Source organism: Melospiza georgiana, chromosome 1, assembly GCF_028018845.1.
Source record: "Melospiza georgiana isolate bMelGeo1 chromosome 1, bMelGeo1.pri, whole genome shotgun sequence".
Taxonomy (NCBI): domain Eukaryota; kingdom Metazoa; phylum Chordata; class Aves; order Passeriformes; family Passerellidae; genus Melospiza; species Melospiza georgiana.
In genome coordinates this window covers 21,800,607-21,827,635 of record NC_080430.1, presented here as the reverse complement: position 1 = coordinate 21,827,635, position 27,029 = coordinate 21,800,607, and the positions used below count along the sequence as shown (strand labels likewise).

Genomic DNA, 27,029 nt, shown 5'->3' with positions numbered 1-27,029 from the left:
TGCCACTGTATTTAATTTAATTTGGAATTGCTTCTGATTTTGGTGTTAGTATGTCTTCAAAATAGTCTTTGATTCCTCTGGTGCAAAGCAGAGAGAAGCACATGAAGTAATCTGCTGCTTCACTGGTACTTCCTTATGTATAGATGGGAGTTAGGTTTGACTGGTGCAAACTTCCAGCACCTGTAGTCAAAATTCAGTGCAGGCCAGTGGGATTCTCACAAAGTTATTTTTTTTCTCCCTGGTTCTTTAAAAGACACATTTCAAAAAATAAAAATAACTTCTCCATAATTTATTCTGCTACTTTAAACAGCAGTAAATTAATTATTATTCTAGTGCTACTGCTTTTGCTGACCATGATAACCTTCCTTTAGTCTTCAGAAATTTTCTTTACAGAGGCTGAGAAACAGGAATTCTTTTGTCCTCCTACATGTCCCCATCCAACCATTACAGCATGATGTTCTTATATGTTCTCAAAAAATGCTCAATATGGAATGTAAAAGCTCCTGCAAGCTTGAAGTCACATTTATAATTACACATTACAAATGTTTATGCAAATATATTTTATAAGGAATATAAGCTTGTTTAAGGTGCTATTAACATGTAATAACTAAAAAAGTTATAGGCCTTAGTCTGAAACCAATGGTGCTCACTGGAGGACACTGGTCAAACAGTTTAGACTAAAGGCATCCACAGTGAAAGTCCTATCAAATGTTTAAGAAAAGTAAACCATATTTTATTAAACTCCCAAACTGGCTCAAGAATCATACATTTTAAAAAAGCAAATTTCTGCTTATTCTAACTTTGTACTTTTTACAATAGAAAGTACTTTCATGTTGCACATGAAATTCACCAAGACAGTATTATTTACCACAATAATACTTGTAGCAAAAAAAAATGAAAATTTTCTCTTGAATGAAATAGCTATTAGCAAGGAAATCCAACCAGTTGCATAATATATGGTTGCAACTCTAAGACTATCAAAATAATGGAAATACTATATATACTATATATACTATAGATGTCAGTGGATTCTGGTTTAAGCTCCATGCTAATTTTCTGTTTGATGCATTTTCATTCTAATGTTTTACTATAAAAGATCCAGATTTTCTTACATTTACCTAATGTTTCACACACCTTTGTATCAGACCCTGTCTTCAAGATCTATGTGTCCAAGACCTATATTCCATGATGATAAAGTCCTTAGAACTACAAATAGGACTCTGTGGCTCTGTAGGTTATTGATGGGTATGGGATTACTCATGCCATTAAAACTTAAAGTAAATATCAGCCTGCCTAATTGGAATCCAGCCCTATATGAATTAAATGAAGGACACATGCTCTATTCTTTAAAATGTATTATCTTCTTTACATAAACTTTGAAGTGCTAGCTGATTATTAGATATATACTTTTGAAAATTGATTTTAAAAATATTTAAATATTTCTTCCACTACCACCATTTCATTGTCTGAAGGAAAAGCATAAACCTTTAAATAAATCTTTGGAAGCTTTTAAAACACAACTAGTGATCATTTTCAGAAGGAGCAAAAATATTAAGCTTTGCCCAACTTCAAGGAAATATTTCTTCTTGCAAGTGGAACATCAAAGAACTGGTGCATATAACACATCAAGCTGCAGAGCTGGCAAGCATCCACTGCCATGTCCAGATATGAAAGGACATAAAAGCGTTATCATTTTTCAACATTTTACAGTTGCCGTTACAGGCATTTTGCTGTAAATCATATGCTGCAAATAACAAGCTTTATACTGGCTGGAGTAAGAGAATGAAATGCTTATCTGATCATTTGGTAGATCATCTGACACTTGTTGAGAACAGCAGGCTATCACCTGGGGTAAAGCACTCCAGCCCAGATGAAGGCCCCACTATCAACAGAACTCTGCACATGTGTTTCTGGTATGGAACACATGCTGCAGGAAAATAAAAAGAGCCTGAGTATATCTGTCAGCTTGGTGCCTTTGAACCTTTCTGGATGAATACTGCATTAAGCACCAATCCTCTCTAGTGAAATCAGGGTTCTACTGATGGTGGAGGTTAGAGTCACTGTGCACATAGAACCAAGATTTCACCTTGTGTCTTCCCAGAGCAAGTATCAATCAACCATTCCATCTGTGCATGTACAAAACAAAACTTGAGAGCCTATATCCTTTAAAATATACTCAAAGTAAGCTCTGAAGTGTATTATTCTGTTGGTTTTCTAAGTAAGACAGTATTTTGTCCCTACTACTGCATCTCGACCGACTGGTATGATGTATTTCCACGATAATTCAACTTGGCAAAGTTTGAACTGAGCTTACCTTTCCAAAGAAGGACTGTAACTGAGGAATATTTATAAAGATGAGAACATTGAGCCTTAAAATTTCAGATTACTCTTATACTAGAATCAATTTTTGCCTTCATATTTTACTTACCTTTATCATTGACAATACAGACAAAATATCTTTATCAATGACAAAATAGAGTAAATTTTAACCATGTTAAACCATGTGACTTTTAACCATACGAAACAAATTACTTTAAAGTGCTCCCCAAACTCAATCCTTTGGCACTAGAAAACAATTAAATCAAATTTATGTCTCCAAAATTAATTTTTCATATAGTACTACAGAGCCATACAAATCTTGGTCTGCAAATAAGACAAGTGCTTTAGCATATATCATCTATCTATCTATCTATCTATCTATCTATCTATCTATCTATCTATAATCATCTATCTATCTATTTATCTATCTATCTATCTATCTATCTATCTATCTATCTATCTATCTATCTATCATCATCTGTCATCATTTCTGTAAGGATTACCAAGTAAATTTGTATGTTTGCACTTGATGTGCTGTGAAGCGGCAATCCTAGAAATGCATACAGACCTTCCTGAAAATCAGAGCATCAAAGAAGCTTAAAACAGATAGAGAGAAGTTGCTGTAGACAATACACAAGCTTGTGTGAGAGAACTGCTGACTGGGAGAAGAGTGACCTCTCTAAACCTGACGGAAACATGATTCTGGATTTTGCATAAAAATTTCCTCTAGATTTTTTTACCCCAAACAAAGTAACAAGATACTTGCTTTCACAGTTCTGTTTTCTTTTGGGTGCAAAATCCATCTGAATTGCAATAAAGCAGTCTGCACATTAGTTCAGGAAGAAATTATTTTAAAATGTAATAAGAATCATGTATCATCAACTTCCACAGAAAGCAATGAAGTTATTTCCTTTAGATATTATTTCAGGAATTTACACTAGAAACACAGGAAAGACCAATCTCAATATTTTCATCTATAAGAACTTTCACAGCTGTGATCAGAGTGACCAAATACATGTGCTTCACACAAAGATGTAATTTTCAGTTACTTACTGCTATGCTTCCCTCAGGGAGCTTTGCTGGTTGCACTTTATATGGCATGCTCTTAACTTCAAAGGAAACATTGGAAGAAAGACTGTAGAGATAATTTTTTCTCTGAAATGATACAAAAAAAGAAATTATTAAACCCCATGTTTATATTTAAAAGCATTATGAAAGATTAGCAGACAAAAAACTCCAGAGCACTGATTTCATAAGTGAAAGATGGTTTCTTTTGGTGAAGAGTGCAGGAATTGAGACCTGTGTGTGCCCATGAGATAAATACAGCATAAAGCTACAATACAAAGGCCACATGTTCAAAATGGGGAAGAAGGGTTAGATATGCAGAAAGATACATACAGTTGTTTCTCATATTTCTCTCTGAAATTGATGAGTTAAAAGCATGGGTGAAGTTTATGGGGTGTCTGTGTTTAAAACCCTCATCTGCTGAACAAGCTCAACAACCAGCATGGGTGTACTGAGGACATTCACAGGCCTATGTTGAGACCAGGCTGGTAGAGCTTCCTGATGACATCAAAGAAATGGCTGTGCCTTCCCACCAAACAATAGAAGGAACAACCATCTCTGAGCTTCATTTACACAGAATCACAGAACAGTTTGGGTTGGAAGGGCCCTCTGGAGATCAGCTAGTCCAGCTCCTCTGCCAAGGCAGTCTCCTAGACCAAGCTACACTTAGAATGGGATTGATTTCCTATTGCAGTGCAAAAATCCTACTCACCTTGCTTGTCTACTAAGTTGTATCAATGTGAGAGGAATGTACAGCAGCCATTGTTTAACTGGCCACCTAGTAAAATATTTATTTAGCTGTCATTAAGAATTTCAACAAACCCAAAGACGTGCAGACAAAATGTGCAATTGATTTTCTGGGTGACACTACATGGCAACTCATCTTGTATATCCCTTCCCATGCAAATCTGGGGTAGTGATTTGGATCTTTGAAAGTGCTTCAATATTCTCTGAGAAGCTTTAGATTGTTAAGTGCTAATATGGTCAATGGAATTCAGAGGGCTAGGAGTGATGACTGTTACATCTTTTTTCTATATTATTATTATCCTCCTAGTTTTTCTACCATTCTTAATCCTTTATGAAATATGATGATCAGATTTCAACACAATATTTGACTGATGATTTACAGGAAGACAGAGCCTTGTAAGTAAAGCAGTCTTTTATTTTGTCAACAGCTTTTTAAATCCAGCATATTTGGAACAATGTTGTCACTTCCTGAATCTCCTTCTGCAAAACCTTCTCATTCCTTCTATTTCTCACACATTTAGGAGTTCTTCTCCATTGAAAAGATTTGGTTCCTTGTGATTGTTCAACATCTTTTCCTCAGTTTTTCCCTGTAGTTTCCTGTTGCATTAAAAACATAAACCGTCTCAAAGAACTGCTTTTCCTCTTTCAGCTGTTTTTTTGAGCCAAGATTGAGGTAAAAAGACCCCTTGATAATCTGGGCTACTATTTCTTTCCTTTGCTGATGGAGAAAGGTTTATTTGTGAAAATGACCTGAAATAATCATAATAAGCCTGGCAGCCAACGTGGATGCATTTGAATGACCATGGCCCAAATCAAAGTTTTTACAGAACTGCTGTGGTTGGAGAGCATATTTGGAATTTGTTTCCTCCAAGCACAGGCACAGTAGAATCAACTAGAGCAGTATGCTCATGACCATGTCCAGTTAGGGTTTGAGTATCTCCAAGAAAGGAAACTCCACAATCTCAAGAAGCAACGTATTCCAGTTTTTTACTACCCTCCAAGTAAAAAAGGGGTTTGTTAATGTTTAAATGGAGTTTCCTGTATTTCAATTTGTGCTTCCTCCCTGTTCCTTGATATTGAGAAGTGTGTTCTTTACCCCCACCAATCATGTGTTTACAACTGCTGATGAGATCCCTCCTGAGGTTTCTCTTCTCTAGACTGAACACTCCCATCTCTCTCAGCCTCTCCTGGTATATCGAATACTCCAAACCCTTAATCATCACTGTGGCTTTTAGCTGGACTTGTTCCAGTATATCCACTATCCAATCGTCTCAGGGAGCCCAGGACTGAACTCCAGGTCTGTTTTATCAGTGCTGAGTACAGAGGGAGAATTAATTCCCTTGGCCTGCTGGCAACGCTCTTCCTAATGCAGCCCAGGAGGTTGTTGACTTTCTTTCCTGCAAGGGCACACACAGTGGCTCATGTTCAACTCTGCATCCCACAGGACTCCAAGATCTTTTGCCAGAGCACTGCTTTCCAGCTGGTTGGTTGCATCAGTACATAGGACTATTCCTCTTGTGGTACAGAACTCTGCATTTCCCTTTGTCACCCTTTATGAAATTCCTGCCAACTCACTTCTCCAGCCTGTTGAGGTTCCTCTGAAGGGCAGTACAAACAACTGGTGTATCAACCACTCCTTCCACTTCACTACCATCTGCAAATTACCAGGCTATCAAGTTGGTAAGCATGATATCCCTTTTGTAAATCCATCCTGACAGCTTCCAGTCATCTTCCTGTCCTTGAGATGGTTGCAAAGGTCTTCTGCATTTTTTTCTCCATCACCTTCTCTTCTCAAGGATTGAAATAATGCTGACTGACCTATACTTCTCTGAATCCTCTGAAGACAGGTGTTACCATTAGCTTTCTTGCAGTTTTTAAGGACCATGAACTTTCAAAGATAATTGAGAAACGTCTGACATTCTCATTGCCCCTCCCTCAGGACTTCTATGTGTATTCCATCAGGTTTTTTTGACTTTTGTACATCTGATTTGTTTAAATATTCCCCTATCCTTATAACCCTCTGCTGAAGATAAATGTTGATAGCTGCAAATTTCCTCTCTGGTTCCAGAGACCTTGGTTTAGTGTATGCAGATTTTCTCCATAAAGACAAAAGCGATGGAGGGAGGCCTTGGGTAAGTCGGCCTTTTCTATGTCCCATTCAGCAGAAGACCCATATTTTCCTTTGTCTTCTTTTGGCTGCTGATATACTTATAGAAGTCTCTTTAATGCCTTTAAATCCCTTGCTAGGCTTAGGTGGGCTTCTGATTTCCCATCTCTGTCCCTGCATTCTCAGACACTCTCTACATTCCTTATCCAACCCCTGCACAGGGTCAACTGACTCTGCTTCCACCTCTTTTATGTTTCACAGAATCATATAGATTGGAAAAGACCTCCAAGATGATTGAGTCCAACCTTTCACCTATCACCATCTTTGTATGTCTGAGTTGTACCAAGATGGCAAAATCACTTGTCAAGATGGACAGTTCTTGAGCTTAAAGGATGATGATCCTGGAGAATCAGTAGTTCTACTGGACTTCTTTTTCTTTCAGGATAATCTCCCATGGACTTCTTCCAAACAGATCCCTGTAAAGGAGGGTGTTCTCCTGAGCTCCAGGGTTGTAGTCCTGGTATTTGCCTTGTCCATTCAGTCTCCTTTGAAAAAAGTAATTTTCTCTCCGAATATGTGAGGGTGATAAAAAGCCAGCACATTTATTGCCTTCTGGAACTAATTTGGCTATGCCATAATTTTGTTCTTTTAAAATATTGAGAGCAGCTGAATGGTTATTATCAGAAAATTCAACCTCTCCTTGGGGCCTATACTAGGAAAGAGCAATACTAAAAAATCTGTCTCAAACAACTACACAGCCATAGTCAAATCAGCTACATAACACAGATAGCATCAAATGAAAGGGAACTATCAGTATCTATATATTTCTATCAATTGTGTTTGAAATGAAAAATTTGGCTTGCTAATTAAGTAGTTTTATACACATTCATGGTGCTGATCATCTATGAGGTGATATTCAGAAAAATAACTTCTCATTATCACATTAATTATTTTTCATTTCCAGACTCAAGACAATCTTGGTATTTTATTCTTCAGCACTAGATTCCTCCTCCCACGAAATCTCAGCATGTTTCTGTGACTGTGCATTCAGAAAAAAAGGCCTGAAAAAAGCTTTATACTTTCAATCCTAAGCAATTATTATCAAGCAGGATTCTGGATATGATTATATGATTTATAAACATAATCTGTAATGGAGAGAGCAGAATATGTTATATTATTGAAGAAGTAGACATCAGACATTGAGCTGGATTGGCTAAGGTACAGTAAAGGCATTAACTCTGTTGAAACCTCCTATAAAGGAAACAGCAGTAATGGAAATATAAAGCCTTTCACCTACTATACATGGCTTATTTCATTTTCAGCTTGTATCAGCAACAAGAACATCAGAGGAGGGTACTTCCTGTGGATGAATGCTTGGCTTGGGTTAATAAGCTTGGGTTGTGACCACAGCTATCAGCTCGTCTCAACCCTTGATTAGCTCCTGGAAATGCTGGAAAACAGGAATGGAGACTATAAAAGACTAGAGAGTTATTTTCCTGCATTTACAGAATGATGTGTTTGTGGCAAAGGACTTGAAAACAATGACTGTGGTCAACATTGGCTGTAAACAGGATTTTTACTTGTCCTAACACCTTTGAGATACAAGCAGCTGTCTTTCCTGCAGCTTTTTCTATAATTCTCAAGCCAATTGCAAGAAAGAGCATTTCTTTACCATATCATTTTTAAATAGCGTATGTTTAAATATTCAGTATTTACTGGAAACTGCAGGACTTGTGGTTTGAAATTCAAGCTGAGGATTTAGTCATGGCTCAGAGGAAGGAGAAGAAAGAATCTGGTATTTGTGTCAGTGCTTAATGATCAACAGTAGAGAGCCCAGCCTTAACTACACTGGTCTTTTGTGGTTCCCCTTGTGTTAGAACAAGCAGAAACTGATCTTGTGCTTGTTGCTGAAACAGTAGTTTGCAATATTCTGGGAAGCAGGCAAAACATGGCCATCCCCTGTGTTGCCTGGGTAGCAGATCCTGATGATATACTTATTAAAGCTTCTCTCTCTACATGCTTTTGTTTCACAAATAGATTTTTGAATTGAAGCCTTTGTTTTCTTTAAAAGTTGCAAGACAAAAAAAAAAAAAAAAAGCCAGAAATGAAGGAAAGTGTTCCCAATAAATATTGAGTTCAGTGTTTTCCTACATACAATTGAGACCAAAATAATGTGAGAAGTGATTTGAAAATCTTTCAAATCTACAATTTGAAAGACAGTTCACCAGGCTCCAGTGGGATGCTGCTGCTTTCTGCAGAAAGCTCAAGCACAGACCTACTGACCCCCCAAAGCATCTCTAAGGCATGTGGGCATCCTGGTCAGAGAGCACACTGAAATGCAGGAACAATTCTGGATCCCAGGGAGCTGGACTGAGGGCAGGAGGAACAAAATCTTTAGCTTAAAGACTGGCAGATCATTGCTGTTCTGCAGGTTTGAAGATTGAGCTACTGGAGAGAGTCCCCAGAATGACTCTGCTCCATTGCCTCTATGAAAAATTGTTCAGGCTCTTGGAAATCTTTTTTTCCTTTTTTTTTTTCTGCTTAGATGTAGCCCAGTGAAGTCTCCCTAGCTGAAATGCACATGGTTCCCCTATGGCAAGCTGCACACTGTGGTGGTATTTTTATCCCAAGAACTTACAACTTTTGCACATGGAGTTCAGTGCTATTACAACAATTTTGGCACTGCTTGATTAATATTTGTTTCCCTTTGTATCTGCTGGAGCCTGGCACACTTTAAAGACAGGAGGATAAGCAATGCCTTTTAAATGCATGCTTTGGGAATTCATTAGCTTGCTTTCTTTGACCAATACCTCCCAAAACCTGAAGTGTTGCCAATAGAGAGTAGAGCTCATACAACTACTTCTTAATAATTTGTTTAAAAATGTGCATGTGACTCTGTACACATGGTAAATGGTATTTGTGCCATTTGCGGCAAGAGGATATCTCCACCCAAACATAGCTGTGACCAAAGAAAATACTCGGAAAAATCAACACATCCTTCTCTTTATCATTATATTCTTACACTTCACATATTGTATTTTTTACATTCATTTTGACAGCCTATTTTAGGTTATAATGGAGGCAGCTGTTTTGTTGTGATTCCAAAATATTTCTATATAAAGATTATAATGGTTATCAATCTAAGATGTTTATTTCTTCATATACCTAACATTACCTATACTGTAGCACATCTAGGAATAGTCTCATGTTCTGCTTTTGCTAACACTGAAAATATTTTAAATAAAAATGAATTAAAACAAAACTAGCCAATACCCAAAAGACCTCTAGGTAGTTCAGCCCCATGCAAAGGTCTCTTTTTTTTCTAGCCTTCATTCCATATAAACAATCAAATAGAATATAATATAATATTTTTGGCCACAACCAAAGTTTTTGGTTTTACTTATTTTGTTTTTTCAAATAGCAATAGTGTTTTGATGCAACTGAAAATTTTGTTGATGACTTCCTCCTTTTGTTATTATATGTGCCTTGAAGGGCAGCACATAAAATTTCTGGCTTTTAATTCTCAGTCTGGATTAAAATAATCTACTTAAACTTCCATATATAGCTTATATATGGAAACGAATGAGGGCACAAGATGTCTCTCTCACTAATCTTTCTGTTTCACCACTTCCTTCCACACACAGGGAATTTAGGTTAGCTGCAGAATTATTCTTTGAAAATACTAAGCAATCTTCCCTTGACTTAGATGTTTTCTAACGGACACAGAACAGACACAGAAAGAGGTTCTGGGCTGGAGGATGCTAAGGATAGAAATTATTGTTCCTTGGGGTCATATTCCACTTACAGATCGAATAATTGCTCCCATAAGTAAAGATGAGAGGAAGAAAAGTGAACAAATAAAGGACCTTGTACAAGAGGATCTCTCACCTGTCTCACATCACCTCCACCAGTTCTGCTCTGAGCTCCAAGCCTCTGCCAGCACACATGTCCTGCAGCCTGTGTGGCCCCACTGCACAACTATCTGCATTCTTCCTCTAATGGCCTTTGTGCAGCTGAACTGAATCCTTACCACAAAAGCATTACCTGGCCTAGAGAACTTCTACCACGCTAAAGAGGCTCTGAGTTCACCAGTAATAAAATATGGAAATTCTCAACAAAATCTCTCATTAGAACGTGCACTCCAACAGTGGTGACAGCTCGGGTTCCAGGCAATGAAGGCAAAGGTGGATGCCAGGACTAGGAGAAATTGTAGTTGATGGTACAAACAAAGGTGTTACATCATGGTCTTCCTCATTTTCTACACCCTTCCAGACCTCTCAATTTCTTTTTATATCCTTGGTGCAGCTTCAGCAGAAGGGAACACCACCATTTTATAAAGCAGGGATGTGGGGCCTCTCAAGCTGAGTGTGAATTGAATTTGCGTCTTCCAGTCCTGAATTCCCTAATCATTGGACTGTCAGCTCTTGCTTCTGGCAATTACTATGGAATAAACCAAGTCCTCTTCAAGTCTTTAATCTAATTTTATAGGTGCCTTCTAAATAATTTTTGGATTTTGTGTTCAAAAAGGGTGAACATATTCCTCCTAAATCCTGATTTGGGTGCCTATCCTCCTGATAAGAAACAGCCCTCATGCACCAACCTGATGGTTAATGCAGGTCACTTTGTCTGAGGTATCTCCTTTTCTCCATGTGTTGAACATAGAGCTTAGGTATTTAGTTTCAGGTTTTGGATACCAGTCAGGCAGTTAAGAGTGTTGCAGCACACATCACCATTAATATGCCAAGCATATATTTCCATTTTTATGCATGTAAAAAGAAAAAGGATCAGTGTGCATTTGGAAACATTGAAATAATGAGTATTTAACAGAGAAGCCAAAATATGACTTCGAGTACCAAGAGAGCACCAAAATACAGTGGTGCTTCTCTTGCTTTTCAACTTTTTCTGATTAAAACTAGATTTTCCTCCCTTCTAACTATTAAAATTTGTGTGATCAGGAGTGCCAAATTCACATATCTGGAATTGCCAAAACGTCAAGACAGAAACAATACAATTATATTCAGTAATATTAAAAGAAAATACAATAAATTTCAAACTTCCTGGGAACCTTACATATCCTCTGTGGTTTTGTAGATTACTGCCTCCCCTACCTCTCCCAGAAAGAGATTTGTATCATTATGAGAAATTTTCAGTACAGGATGAAACAGTAGCTAAGAATGCACTGAGTTCCAGATCCCACAATGTTTTAAGTTCCAAAGAGCTCGGAGCCTCAAGGTTGTTACAAATCAGACAGATTATACAGCTTCATCACTGAGAAATGCATTTTCAAAACAGATGTTTCACTAGCCAACTCTGAGTCTTATACTAAAAAATACCCATCCATGCAAATACTGGACCAGATCCCCTTGGGTCTCCCTCAGATGACTCAGAAATATGATCAGAGAAACAGGGACATAATGGAACACAACATAACATAACCATGTAAGGTTGTTTCTGTTTTGAACAAATCAGGCTATTATTTGCCTGATCAGCAAGTCTGAATCCAAAAGTCAGCTTTACTAGAGAGTTCATATTTACAGCCAGACTTTGAAGTTACTCCAAAAACGTATGTGATTCTTCTTGGCCTTTGCACAATGTCTGTCTCTATCTTTGCTGGCTGGTTGGGAAATTTGTGCTGCTTTATTTATTCAAATGTGTCTAATCACTGCACATCATTTAGCTGTTATTTGTTATGGGAGTTTGGGTTTTAAGGTTACAGGTTACAACTGTCAGGAGACAAAAGGGTCAGCTGTTGTCAGTTAAACTAAGTGGAAGAGGAAGGAGTCACTCAATACATGACAGGTCTTTTGTGGCAACAACATACACATGTTTGCCCATACAGCTTCAGTGAAAAACATTAATTATTTCATCCTAGCATAAATTAATCACTTCCAATAAAATCCTTCTCAGGTTTGCATTAGCATATCTATAAGAAGAAAAAACATCCTGACACTGTGTTCTCGGCTTTAATGAGCACAAAAAAATTCTTCTGCAAATCATCATGTCTTCATTTAAATTATAACACAGTTGAGTAATGTTGCATGTCACCATTATTCTGATTTCTTTGGCATATGAAAACTTTTACATTAACTTTTACATGAACTGCAATGCTTCTCTAGAGACTTTTACCCTAAGTTTCTTTACAAGAGCATGACAGTAGGGTTCAGTCTGGCCCTTCCTGAGTCACAATAATCTCATCCTGATTATTTTAACTGCATTTTAATCCTCAATTTGAATCTGCAGATTTCAGCCTAGTTAACAACAGTTGCAGACTTACTAAGAGCAGACTGTGCCCTTTTTAGGAAACTAATTATGTTCTACGGTCTTTTATGGTGATGGTTGTGTAACTGTTAATTTTAAAAGGGGCTGTGAAAAAGGGAACTGTTTTGAGATGAGTGGAAGGAAGACAACCAGACCCTAGGACACTATTTACTGTCTCCAAATTTGCATGTGAAATAAAGATCATGTTATTCTGGCATATAATTAGACATAAATGGGGGGATGCAACAGTTCTCTGGGAATTACCTTTTTCTACTTAGGAAAAAAATTCTGTTGCTTTGAGTGGAGTTTTTCTGATTCTTAACAAGAATCGCAAATTACTATTGAAAGGACACAGAATGTTTACAGGGAAAAGGTAAAATCACAGCTCATAAAAAGTCTTGTTTGATAGCAAGGGTATGTAAGGCCAGTGGAGTAATCTGGTAGGAGTGTTTCCCACAAGGTCTTTCCACCCAGTGAATCTACAGGATGGCTCACCCTTATCCTTGCCCACGAGCTGGTGTAACATTCCATCTCTGCCTGGAGCTCCCTGAGTGAAGGGAGGTGCAGGCAGAGCAAGCAGGATTTACTGAAGAGCAAGGAGGAGCTAAAGGGACTGCAGCATTGGCATTGCCTGGTGTATTTGCACACGCCCAGGTCCCAAGGCCCAGCTTTGACTCTTCTCCCCATCCAGATCAGACAGAGAGAGGTTTCAAATCAGCTGGATAATGCATCCTCTGAAGATACTTCTCTGTCTTGTCACTGTCTACAGAGTTAGCAACCAGCTTTTGCATCTAACTTTAGATTACTAAAATTTCATAAAATGAGTTCCACTGCTCTTGCATTAAACATGCCACTGAATTTCATGCAGTTACACTTGTTCTGAACCTAAGTCAGTCCAACTAAATTTCAACCCCAGAAAAAGATTGTTTTTACTAAGAGTTATCCAAAAAAGGGAGATTTTGTGTCCTCTGTGGCTAGTTTATTTCAATTGTTACCCATCTCCTGTCACAGCCAAAAACTCAGAGAAACTGTTTCTCATTAATTTTGTTTAATCTCTTACAGATATTTATTGACATATCCTAAACTAGACTTAGGAAAATCCTAATGAGGCTAATTTCCATTGAAATAGCTGTAAATAGACTAGAAACTTCATCTAAAGATCTGTGCACAGGATTTTTTCACAAGACTTACTTTTTGGCCCTTTCAGAGTTAATTGTATTTCACCAGCAGAATGATGAGGAGAAAGACTTGACTGGATCTGGAATACATCAGGCTCAGTTCCCAGTAAGGAAGGTAGCTAAGGGAGTTTTATCTTTTGCTTGGTGAAGAAAATGATAAAGATCCTCTGTGTTATTGCTTGCCCACTGCAGTGCTCAATATTGTCATATATTGTTCCAGTAAAGGATAATATCTCTGCCTCTCTCTGTGTGTTAGGAACAGACAACAGAGAATCAGTGCAGTGAAGTTTTTACCTGAGCTTAAGAGGGACTAGCCTGTGTGAGCTTGTCCAGCAGCCTCTTAATGAAATTGGAAAAAAATGGAATCAAATGCCCATTCTATTTCCCAATAGATATGTTTCTTCTATAGCTGCAGGGATGGTTACAGACTGGTACTTTCTGCCCTTTGCAAAAGCTTGCACCTAATGATGTCCATCCCAATTCCCATATTTGAAAGGACAAAGACACATCCAAACTGTCATGTTTTTGGGCTTAAATTGGCACCAGACCTTGCCTTTTTTTGCACTAGCAGATGACTCACTCAGCAAACCTAAATGAGGTACATCCATTCTAGAGTATCTAGACATATCTAACATTTTTAAAATATGCTTTCTATTAAAAGCATTTTATTTGTGTTAATGGAACTGAAGAAAGGATATGAAAGTTTCTTGGGATTGATTGTTCATAGAAATAAAATGTACTGACAAATCAGGAATTTGTTCACTTAGTCTCTGAAAGAATGAGAGACTTAAGTGCAGAACTTAAGTGCTCCTCAGTCACAGTGGTCCTACAACAGCTTTTGGAGAAGAAAGACAGAATGTGACCTGGCCTCCTGACAGATAGGTAGAAAAACCTTTTAAGTCATCCTTTCAAGTAACCACTGCCATAGTCCTGTACACCAAGAGAGACCAATGACCTCCCAAAAGTTTGCACCCATTATGGATTTGGTTAGCTACTGAGCTGGCATTCAACTTTCTGGAAATATTATCCTATCTGCTCTCATTTCTCCAGGAAAGCAAGTGAGGATGAATTTCTTTGGTCTACTTTCATATTTGAGGGAAGGGAGAAATAAACTTCAAAGGCATGAGGAGCTTAATTTAAAGCTGTAAACTGAAGATCCTCAATTCTTCTCTTGCTAGGGTAAGAGGTACCCTACATATAAAGAATTCCTCTCCCACAGCTGTAGGGAACACAGGAAAGCTTCTTACATTCCAGATAGAAAGACTGGAAAATCCTGAATTCCTTGAGAAACAAGCCAATAATAAATCAGCTTGATCAAGACAGGGGATGCAGGTATTTCTTAATAACAGCAAATGGAATTATAAATTTCTCAGTGTATTTTCCATTGTTAAAAGTATGACAATTGCATAGTAAATACAGACACAATGCCAGCTATGAGGTAACAGCTTACAGTAAAATCCCTCTGCCTTAGAAAATCATAGAATAATTTGGGTTGGAAAGAAACTTTAATTGAAGATGTCCAGGCTGCCATAAGCCTGGACATCTTCAATTGGTCCAAGCTGCTCAGAGTCCAATCTGACCTTGAATGTTTCCAGGCATGGGACATCTGCCACCTCTCTGGGCAACCTGTTGCAGCATTTCACCACCCCCATTTTGAAACACTTCTTTCTTGCATCTAAATAGATGCACTTGTAGTTGAAAACCATAACCCCTTGTTTTTTTCAACACGCCCTGCTAAAAGATTTGTTCCCATCTTTCTCAGAAGACCCCTTGAAGTACTGGAAGGTGCTATAAGCTCTTCTGCAGCCTTCCCTTCTCCAGGCTCCACAACCCCAGCTCTCTCAGCCTTTCCTCACAGGAGAAGTGTTTTATTCTTCCAGTCATCTTGGTGGCCCTCCTCTGCCCTCACTCCAACAGGTCCCTTTATGCACTGTGAATATAAATCTGAGAGCAGAAGTTGGCATACAAGAATTTGCAAAGAGAAGTTTTATTTTTTTCCATCATCTACACTGCCCCTTTTAGTAGTAAGACAGATTGTCACTACATGAGTGTCATGTATCATATGAGCTTGATGCATACTACTCTTCCCTAGATTAATAGAGAATGAATAACAATGAATGTTTAAGCTGGACATAGTGTACATGATACACTCTTTGGCTCCAAGAAAAACCTTCCATTGGAAAAGAGGTTATAAATGCAGAACATTTGGGTCAGTCCAGGAAAGCAGAAACAAAACTAGGAGAGGTACTTAAAAATAATCTTGGAATCTTCAAGTAGGATTCAGGACATAAATCTGAGAAGGAGTGATAGCAAGAAAAAAAAAGTAAGCAGCGTCCAAAAAACCTGGACAGGAACCAGTGAGATGTTATTTTCAAAGAAAATGGTAACAAGAAGAATTTACATTTGCCCCATTTAATTTATGAATTTTTATTTTAAAATATCTGCTCAAATAAATTATTATTTTATGTGTATAGAAAGAGATGTTTGTGTGTATTACCTCCAGGAATGTTTGTGCCCAGAGCCGGGACCTGATTTTTAGTGCAGCACTCTTTCCTCTTTCCAGCAGTCCCACAGTGCATGAAATTAGGACACACTTCACATTTGTACAGTTCTGAGCAAAAAATAAAGGGAAGTCATACTTATGTTTAGAAAACAAAATAATTTTCAAATGCTGTAAATAAGCAAAAACAAATAAACTTTTACTTAAAGAGCTAAATAGTTTGAAATCAGTAATTTTATCTAATATATATGAGATACCCCATTGAGTCATTGAGATAATTCTAAACCAAGGAGCAGATTCTTTTTGAATCACCAGTGAATACAAACACCTACCTACAGTAAAGAAAATAAAAGTAATACTTTTCAACAGTGTCTGCTCTGAAGAACCCTTAAAATGTCCAGGCACTTACCAATCCTTTGAAGCACGTGCTTTTTTCTCACCTATCAATCATTTTATGATTTAATTTTTAGGTTTTTTTATGTTCTGTATGCATAAGTGTTTATTTATATTGCTATATCTTTTCCCTTTTCTAACTCTCCTGGCTTTCCCACCGATATTTACATCATAGCAGCCAGAACATTTGCTGAGATTCATTAGTTGCTTTACTTGAAGCTTACTGTCCATGAACCATTCCTGATGAGCAGTGATTCTGGCCCATACACAAGGCTGAAAGCAAAAGCCAAACATTGCAACTCAAAACTATATACTCCTGAAGTCTGCCAAAAGAATGTCACACTAAAGGTTAAAAGCTGACTGGAAGCCACTGAAGGGAATGAGCAGAGTCTCATGGGGTAACCAGAGGAATTATTTGGTTGTTTAGGGCATAAAAAGGAAAAATGACCCCATAAAAAATGATTAAATGTTTGTGGAAAAAATAAAAAATGTTGTATATACAAATGGGTTTTATCTGAAAAGTTTTGTTTGACTCAGGGGAAGGCTGAGGTTTTAATTGATTCCTATTTTTATAACAAAGCAGAGAATCCCTCCCATGACAGAAGGCCTTGTGACCTCAAAAGCAAAGCTAAGTTTTCAAAAGTAAGTTTATTCCCTAGTGAGAGTGAGAATGCACTACCAATACCCAATCTTCAGGAAATGAGATGATGATGCATGGAACAGATCTGAAAACACTCTTAAGGAATCTTGTATCTTTACAGACAGCTTTCCTCACAAATCTATGTCTTATTGGAGGATAAGCAGAAGCTGTATGCTTAATTGCTGCTTTCTATATCTGACTGAAAATGAAACTGTAAACCCTGGAACTTGCAGCTATAAACTTTTTTTTAAAAAAATGAATATTTTAAAGCATCTGTTTATTTGGCTTTAAACATCCTCCAAACAGATTTATTTATTTTGCAGAAAGGAGAAGACTTGTTTTCATTAATCATAGTGGTCAAAAACACACATTAGCAAAACAAATCATTAGTATGCAAAAAAGTCTACTTTTGGCTGACGTTTTAGGACCTGAACACATATTTCTGTTTTTCTGAGTAATGCATTTAGCCTGTAGTGATTTTCAGAACAATATAACATTGGAACTAATGGAAAAGAAACCAAATATTTAATCAACAGTATAAATAGAATAAGAGGTTCTCAGAACATTTTGTCTCTTTGTGAAAATGCTTTGATGAAAATGAAAATAACTTAAAATTTATTTTAAAAATTACAATTTAAAACATAGAATTATCTTTGGCCAATCAGTCTTTTCAAGAGCAACATTCATTTTTCCATGTATACTTCCAATATGTCAAATAAAAAAAATTATACATCAGCAGTAACTAATGCTGAAGGCATTAGTATTGGGACACCTTCTAACTGAACCAATGATATTGCTTTTCTATGCTTACCCTGGGAAAGTCTTGCTATATGTGGTAAGCACTGCACCCAATCCTATCCTAATTTGTGCTGACCAAAAGCATATTTTACTAGAAGACTGCTCAACAAAGTGTCAATTTCATATTACTGAGTACCCCACCAAATATATTTGCTCCATCTACATCAAGCAGGTGAAAATTCTCTGCTTCATATTTTAAGGTGCAAACACAGTGCATACTTCAGAACTTTGTTAACCACTTCTAGTTGCTGCAGTCATTTTTATGTTGGCAGCCTATGAGCCTGGTCACTCAGAAAGATGCCTGAAAATTAAGATATCACTGAAGAATGGATTAAGTGTTCTGTGATATTGACTGGCATGTCTTTGAAAGTCCTGGCATTTTTCCTTCAGACACAGTGGAATCAGATTCTTCTTAGGGTATTGGGTTGATGAAAGAATGGCACAGGAGTCAACAGTGATTATTGCTTAAAGTGGATTAAACTGTGATTTTGTTCCTAATAACATTACAGTTTTCATTACTTTCAGAGTCTATCTTCTTCCCATTATAAAAATTGCCAAATTAACTTTCAGAAGCAATAATCATTCTCTTAGTCCAGAACACTTAAGTTGGTGAGGTTGTTTGCTTCCAAATTCTAGTGAGGTCAAGGAATTCAAGCACGAGTTTGCAGTAAACAGCTTAATAAGAGACTGGACAGCATGAAAGAAACTCTGCCCACGGTTCATAAAAATAGATGAAAAGCACTGACTGTGAATCCCTTGCCTGATCTGAAGTTCACTGGGTTCACACATTGCCTTTAGGCAAAGTCAGCTGACACCTACAAGGCTGAAGTATGCTAAGGATGGCACTTTGAATACAGGAGTGGAAAAAAACTTCTGAAAATACAGCCAAGTCCAAATAGGTACCAGACTGTCTAATCAGAACTATTTTCCTAGGACAGACAGCATTGCTATTGCTCCAGCATTGTCTGGACTGTTAAAAACACAGTGATGTGTCCCATTTGCCTTGCCTGGCAATATTGGTGAGACTGTAGAGTCTCACCTTTCCCTGCACACTCCCAGTACATAGATTTTAGACAGCTCACCAATATTCTTGCAGAGTTTTTCCTGTGAGGTTCTGCCACGGCAACATCCCTTCTCCTGATGTAATGAGAAATTGTGGAATTATATAAAAAAGCAGCAAGTTCAGGAGTGTCTTCTGGAACAGCAAACTGCAAAGAGAGAAATGGGAATGGCAATGACATACACACACAACGATTCTAACAGATTTGTTCCTGTCTCAGAGGTCTTGAATTTTGGATTAACACTGGTTTTTCAATTGAACAGCATAATCATGAGAGTACTTTGTCTTCAACTAGGAGCATGATGAGTAATAGCACAGCAAGATATTGCCCAGTTATAGGAATTACAGCAGACAACATTCTTCTCTACTTTTTACTGGTGTCAGTTTCGTTGCTTTACTTAATTTTTTTAGCCTCTCAGGGGCAAATTCTGATATATATAACAGGATAAGTTCAGAGTTGTTGCACAGTAGTTTATTTATTAGTTCAGATCAGAATCTGCCTAATAAAGTATAACGATTTTACCAGTTTTAGAAAAAAAAATGGAAGTCTGACTTAACACAATTTTGATCATATATCACATATGTTACAGATTTGTTTTGGTAACAGCTCAAATTTGTATAAAGCAACAGCTTCTTCATTTTTAATCTCACATTAAAATGCATTCTCTTCAGCTTTATATTTATAGATTTTTGTTCTCCAATTAAAAATTACTTTTTTGTTGGCAGTTTTTCTTTAATTTCTATACGGTGCATTTATGGCTTCTTTTATGAAGCCTTAAATAACTCCTGGAACCAACTGCTACAGAAGTACAGATAAATGTTAATTCATGACAATCCACTCATGTAAAATCACAATAAAATATACATAGAGGTTTATAGTAAGATCTCAACAGGAACTCAACTAAATATATCCAAACCTATTCCTTAAGAACATCTGATTATAAAGTGCTACATCAGATCCTTCTCATCAGTTCCTTTAACCTCTGAAGACAAAATATGTTAAACAAATTCCTAAAGAAAATGTTTGTAATTGAAATAAATGTTGTAGCATTAAAGGAAAGAGAATAGCTATAAACACACAAAACCTCCCACACACTAATGCTGTGTAGTACTAGATTTGGAAAATTGGTGTAATTTATCTGAGTAAAATTAAAATGCTATAAATACAATATAAACATTTAACATTGTCTGAGATCTTCAGTCAAAAGCATCCTACAAAGTGAAAGATATTATAACTCATTAACAGATGAAAACCCATGGAAAAAAAAAAAGAATCCCCTTTTTTTCATTTTTCCTGTTGCTTCATGAGGTTAGCATTGTCTATTTGCAATAAGGGAACACATAAGTAGCTAGTAAATCTCTCCCTCTCAATGTGGTAACGTGCAAACTCTCCTTCCAGAATTCTTCCACCAGCATATAGACTTCTATAATGATGACAAATCAAAAAAACCCCCACAATATAGAAATGTGCCTGCAAAGAAGCCCTCAATAGATGATCACAATGGGTATATATGTAGATCCATCTAAATACCAAAGGATTTTCATCTTTACATTTTTCTTTTTTCATAGATCCTAGAGTGTTAGCATCCTTGTGAATTGTTACAGAAAAGGTTCAAAAAGAGCCCTCTGCAGTTAAGAGAAACATGTGTGTCTCCTGCATCTAAAAGCAGAATTTGTCCAGTGGCCTAGATGTCCAGGTTAAAGATATTATTTTATCCTTCTTGATCTGGGTATATGGAAATGCTCAACTGAATAATCTGTCTCTGTTGCTATTTTATATGCCATGTATCTGGCACGCTATCTTAGAGGATCACTCCCTCCCTTTAACTACAGCAGACTGTCTCAGTTTCCCCACCATGGAAGACTGTATTGCATTCTTCTCCTGAGCATTATTACTTTGAGCAGGTTTCCAGACCTCTCCAGTCCCCCACTTCTCATTCCAATACCCTGTTCCACTTTTCTGGTTTTCTAGCCAGGTTACAGCCTTTGCTGCATTGTGTAACTCCATCAGAAATGTTCTGGAAGAGGACTTTTTTACACAAAGTTATAATATAATGTATGTAACATAAAATAATGACACACATTATTTTATATTACATACATTATATTATATTATATTATATTATATTATATTATATTATATTATATTATATTATATTATATTATATTATATTATATTATACTGCATTATAGATATTTAAATATTTCATATATATATTTAAATACAATATATATTTTATAATATACAATATACATATATTATATTACTAGATTATACACAAAATTACACAAGAGCGGTTGGTGACCATTCAAGAGCAATGCATTGGATGGTATTGCTTTGTCCCAATATCAAACCCTAAAGACAGTGCTAACAGTTTTGCAGCATGAGCAGATTGCCTCTGGAAGGGGTTAGCTCCTGCCCTCATGTTGGTGGACGTGCCTCATACATGTGGTGGATTTTTGTTGTTATTTCACTGCTGCCCTGACAGATGCCTCACTCGTGGTGCTGCAGTGCTCAGCCACTGAGAATGCACCAAATGTCTGTATATTCTACCACAGTGGTGTTTATAGGCACAGGTTTTATAAAAATGCTTTTTGCCATCAGTCTGAGAGAAAAAAACCAACTTATCAGAAATACTGTCTCAAGCCAGAAGGCAATCTAAATGAGCCCTCTTCTCATCACAGCTGCCTTTAGGAAGAGTAAGAAGGAAGTAAGAATGGGGCATGCATACACAACACTCCTAATAACTTTCAGCTTCCAAATGTTTTCAGTACAGGGACTTCCTTATCTATATGAAGTTTGTGTTCATTTACTAATCTTCACTGAACTTCTCTTTTGGGAATTTGTTTACTTTCCTCTTAGAATCACGTGAACTTTTAACCTTGACTACTTCCCTTTGGCACAAATTCCAGACACCTGAGACCTGCCACCATGAGCCATCACTTCCTTTTGCTTGTTTTGAATCTGGCTTCCCAGACTTCATTAGATGTTCCAGTTCCTCTGCAGGAAGAGGCAGAGAACAGTCAATCCACACCCACACTCTTCCTGCCACTACTCATTCTGAGGATCATATTTGTGCACAGTCATCTCTTTTCTAGATACAAGTGTTCTAGTGTACTGAGTTCTGAGTTCTTCAGCTTGGAATTCATTCCATATCTTTGATAAGTACTTCGGCTCCTTTTTACACCTTTTTTAAGATTCATAATTTTATTATCCTTTCTCATCCCTCACTGTCTTCATAGAAGATAAGCTACAGAAAAGTTCCCAAACAAAAGTCTTCCCATGTGTGCATAGGTGTGACTTATCTTTGTGGACTAGACAACAAAGCTCAAACAAAACCTTTTTACAAGACAAGAAATTCAGCAGTGGGGAGGAATGTACTGCTTTGATTGAAACAGAACAATCTGAGTAATTTCAAAGGGGAAATGCCTAAGAGAGGTAAGTTCAGATATCCAAGAGAAGTCAGGCATTTAATGTCCTTAGCCTTATTTGGAAATTTGATCTAAGCATCCTGATGTTTGTATGAAACTTGAAGAAGCCTGTCTCTGTGTCCTCTTGCCATCTGAAGCAATAGATAAGCATTACATATTTGAAACTTGACTTGTGTATTCATACTGTTCAATGCTTTGAAAAACTGAAATAAGGAAAGGATATTTAATTTCTTGCCATAAAAACTGCGCATCTACAGCCATATTCTAAAGCCATATTCTGCCACAACAGTGACCATTATTACAGGAAAATTTCTCAAAAGCTTCACAAGAATTCAGTCTTTTTTATGTAACAGATGCAATCATTGTCAAGTAGGAGGAGCGAACTTCTCAATAAATAAAATAAATTAAATAAAAAAAATATACATTGCCTGAAAATGTCAGTAAGAACTGTGGCAGTATTCTACACAGATTCTTAATTCAATCTTAAACAGAACACAGTGCCTAGGGTGGGAGGAGGCTGAACTGCTTTTCATGTACTTGCAACCTGATCTGATCAGTGAGTTTGAGAAGCTAGGCTTGCAAGTACAAATGCAGCACCTTAGTTTCTTCCTCCTCACCACTTCTGAAAAAGAGGTGAAAAATTAGGTAGAAAAGATATGCAGAAAAAGATCCCTGCCTCCAATTTTGATGTGCTTTGGGTATAAACTGGACAGACATTTTCTACCTTCTGTTTCCTATCACTCATTTGCTTTTTTTTTCCTCTAAAGAAACTAAATAAAAGGGTGGAATTCCAGCATCTCTTTGGTTCCCCGGGTGAAATACAAAACTTTAGCAATATTGTATTTAGTAGACATAAATTTTATTTACTCTTTGTAAGTATGTACTGTAGTTCTGTCTGTTCAGGCTAAAGACTTGACTTGTAACTACTTAGGCTGTGACCACTCCTCATCACTAGAAAGTTGTCTCCCCTTTCATCCAATATACCAAACTCACACCTATTTTGGTATGCAAAAGATGTAGAGCATTTTTAGCACTTGGAATGCAGCTCTCCCTGAAAGATGTTTAACAGGCTACTGCCAGTGTTGTTGTTTACTCCAGAAATGTCTGGAATCAGTCATGCTTAATAAATTGGATACCTTGTTTTTGATGGGATAACATGTAGAGCTGTGTTTTGCCTGATCTTCTGACTTTGAGCCAAACCAAGCTCTTTTGAGGGGATCTGCCATCACAAACATAGATCTTAAAACAGGAAATTGTCCAAGCAGCGAGGGATCGGGTTAGGAAAGCTAAAGCCCTAAGAGAATTAAATGCAGCCAGGGATGTTAAAAACAATATGAAAAGCTTCTATGGATACTAAAAGGTAGGTGAGGGAAAATGTAACTTCTCTCCAGAAGGAAATAGGAGACCTGGTTACCCAGGATGTTGAGAAGGCTGAGGTAGTCAATGAGTTTCCTGCCTCAGTCTTCACTGGGGAATGCTCCAGGCACAGTGCCCAAATCACAGAAGGGAGAATGAAGAACTGCCTGCACTGAATCTGAAGGTGCACTTGTCCATGAGACCTGATGAGATGCATCCATGGGACCTGAGGGAACTGGCAGATCAACTGGTAAAGCCACTATCCGTATCTGAAAAGTTGTGGCAGTCTGGTGAAGTTCTCACTGACTGGAAAAGGGGAAACATAACCTCCATTTCTGAAGAGGGTGAAAAAGGAAAACCTGCAGAACTACAGACCACTCAGTCTCACTTTTGTGTCTAGCCCAATCATGGGGCAGATCTTCCTGGAAACTATGCTAAGGCACATGGAGAATGAGGAGGTGATTGGTGACAGCCAAAATGACTTCACTAAAGGCAAATTGTGCCTGACAGATTTGGTGGCCTTCTATGGTGGAGTCACAGTGTTGGTGAACAAGGGAAGAACAACTGACATCATCTACTTGCACCTGGACAAAGCATCTGCCACCGTCCCAAATGACATCCTGTTCTCTGTGCTGGAAACACATGGATCTGACAGAGCACTCAGGGAATAATGAAAGGGTTGTGGGATCACACTTAAGGAACTGTGGTCAATGGCTTAATGTCCAGTTGGAGACCAGTGATGTGTGGTGTTCCTCAGTGCTGGTACTGGAACAGGGCCCTCTGTAACATCTCTGTTGGTAGCATTGACAGCGGGACTGAGCACACCCTTCTCCTCATATAAAGAGTACAGAAACCAAACATGCACCAAGCACTAACTTTAGAAATGCTGCAGGCTATCTATTTCTTGCTTCTTACCCAGGAAAATGATCTTGGACTGTTAAAAATTCCCAAGAAAGTTCCAATATGTGAAGCTTCCATTCCATTCCAACATAGGCAAAAAATCCCAATCAAAATGCAGAAAGTGATGGAAATAAAGTACTCACCTTTATTTGCATTGGATTAATAGGATAGCTTGTTTGACAGTGCAATGGTCCATGTGTCTGAATGTGGAGAATATAAAGAAGAAATTCTTCTCTACTGGACACAGGCCAACCAACATGGAGAACTGTATGGTTGATGGCACTTGGTCCTATATTGTGCAGCTGTTGAAGAAATATGATCAGTACTTTCCAAGGCAGTAAAAACAACAAAACAAATTGAAACCACCACTCAGATATTTTCAAATTCTTAGTGGACATAGCCTTAGAGTATTTAGGGAAGATTATTACAGATTATAAATTTCACTTTATTGATGGAAAATCTGTGGTAGGAGAGAGGAACCTCTTTGTTTTAGTCACAAAACCAATGGCAAATCTGAGAGAACAGTCTTTTCTGTCTGAGTGTGTATTCAAGAAATCTATCACTTTCCCATTTTTTCCTGCATATGAAGAACTGAATTCTAAAAAAGTATCAAAAAAATTCCAACCCAAAGCACACTAGCAAATGAACCCCATAGAAATATGAACAATAAACTGTAACAGATCATGCTTGAAAATAGTAGCCAAAAGTTCAGAATACAAAAGAATCACATTTCAGGGCACAAGAATAGAAGATAGAGCAGAACTTAAACTAGCTTCTTTGGTTAAGAACTATATTTTCAACATTCTCAATCTAGATTTTCTCAAAAGAAGTAAAGGAACTAGTTTTCCTAAATTAATATCCCAAGACATTATTTTTTCTAGGGAAAATGAGCAAAGACAGAAATAATAAAAGTTTAGAAATCTAGGCTATTAAAATAGTTTCCTTATATTAGTTTACAGTTTGAAAATTACTGATGACATCAGGAGTCTGGACATATGTTGTCACTGGACTTGAAGAATTATAGAAGCTGAACACCATGGACCTTTATGCAAAGTTCCTAGAGATGTGAGAACCTCCTTTTTAAATCTGCAGAATTTTTGTGACTGATGACCTTTAGTTACAACAAAATAAAAAGCCCTTTCAATCTTACATCTTCTGGGAGACTGCTCAGTCTTTTGGATGCTTTGCTGATATAAACCATGTAAGTGGTTTCCTTAGTAACTGTAACTAATCACTGTAATTATTTGAATATATTTGAAGTCACAAATACAGTTTCACAAACAACTCAGATGCTTGAGACAGGATGATTTGAAGTATTTTTCAGTTTAGAGAAATGTGTTAGATGGGGAATTCATAAATGATAATTTGTATTTTACAGTTGTATTCACTATACTTTAGTATGTCCTGCAAATTGTAATCTTACACTGCTGATTAAGCCCAGTTCCTTATATTTCCTTGAGTGCTAGTTTGTGAATTATAACCATATGTGAAGCCCCCTGTTTTACCCTCTGGAATAAAGGCCATTCATCAGATTCTAAGGATGCCTTCTATTCCCTGAAGTTGAAAAGGGCATTGGCCCTTTTTCTAAGCTGAACTCTTTTAATTGACAAATCATCCATAGGAAAAAAACCAACAAAACTACAAGGTAAAAATATGTGTACTTCAAACATTAAGAGTTGTTTTCATCAGAATATTTTACATGTATGTCTACATTATATTTTTCAGTTAGTTAAATGTCAAAGAAAACATTTTTTCCAGTGCACAGCATGTACAGCTTCTAATGAGAAGATACTTGACATTGATTATAAGGAACTTTTAAGCACTGTTTTTAATTCTTGTCAAACACCCAAAATGTTTATAAATCCCTTAAATATCTAAGACAGACTCCTAGCATAAACTAATATCCCCTCCACTCATATGAACAGATAATGGGGTTGTGAATTCCCAGATTAAATTTGGGTCATGTGCTAAAGTCAGAGTATTTACATTTGTGGCTTTATCTAGCCACAGATAAAGACAATAAACCAAATTCATCAGGAATTCAGTGGGGGCAGCATGAGGTCCTGTGGAAACATACATAATTTTTACCTCATAGATGTGTTCTACTAAAGGACCAACTTCTTCTTCTTTTGTAGGTTCATCTTTGGGTTCCCAGTTGTGAAGTGGCAAAATAATTGTTGGGGGGTGAGACACTCTGTAATATGCAAAACAGTATAAAACAGTATAAAACAGTATAAAACAGTATAAAACTGCATAAAACGGGTTAAAACAGTAAC

At 37.2% G+C, this 27,029-nt stretch overlaps 1 protein-coding gene across 1 annotated transcript in view; it reads right to left on the bottom strand.

Moving 5' to 3' along the window:
* The window catches only part of ITGA8 (integrin subunit alpha 8), a 109,785-nt gene that overhangs the window by 7,872 nt on the left and 74,884 nt on the right, over positions 1 to 27,029 (bottom strand). Inside the window, exons 24-28 of the mRNA XM_058028536.1 lie at positions 26,842 to 26,947; positions 24,897 to 25,055; positions 19,088 to 19,213; positions 16,172 to 16,285; positions 3,373 to 3,474 (exon numbers count right to left, since the gene is read on the bottom strand). Of these exons, the coding sequence (XP_057884519.1) occupies positions 3,373 to 3,474; positions 16,172 to 16,285; positions 19,088 to 19,213; positions 24,897 to 25,055; positions 26,842 to 26,947 (607 nt within the window). The remainder of the gene's footprint in view (positions 1 to 3,372; positions 3,475 to 16,171; positions 16,286 to 19,087; positions 19,214 to 24,896; positions 25,056 to 26,841; positions 26,948 to 27,029) is intronic.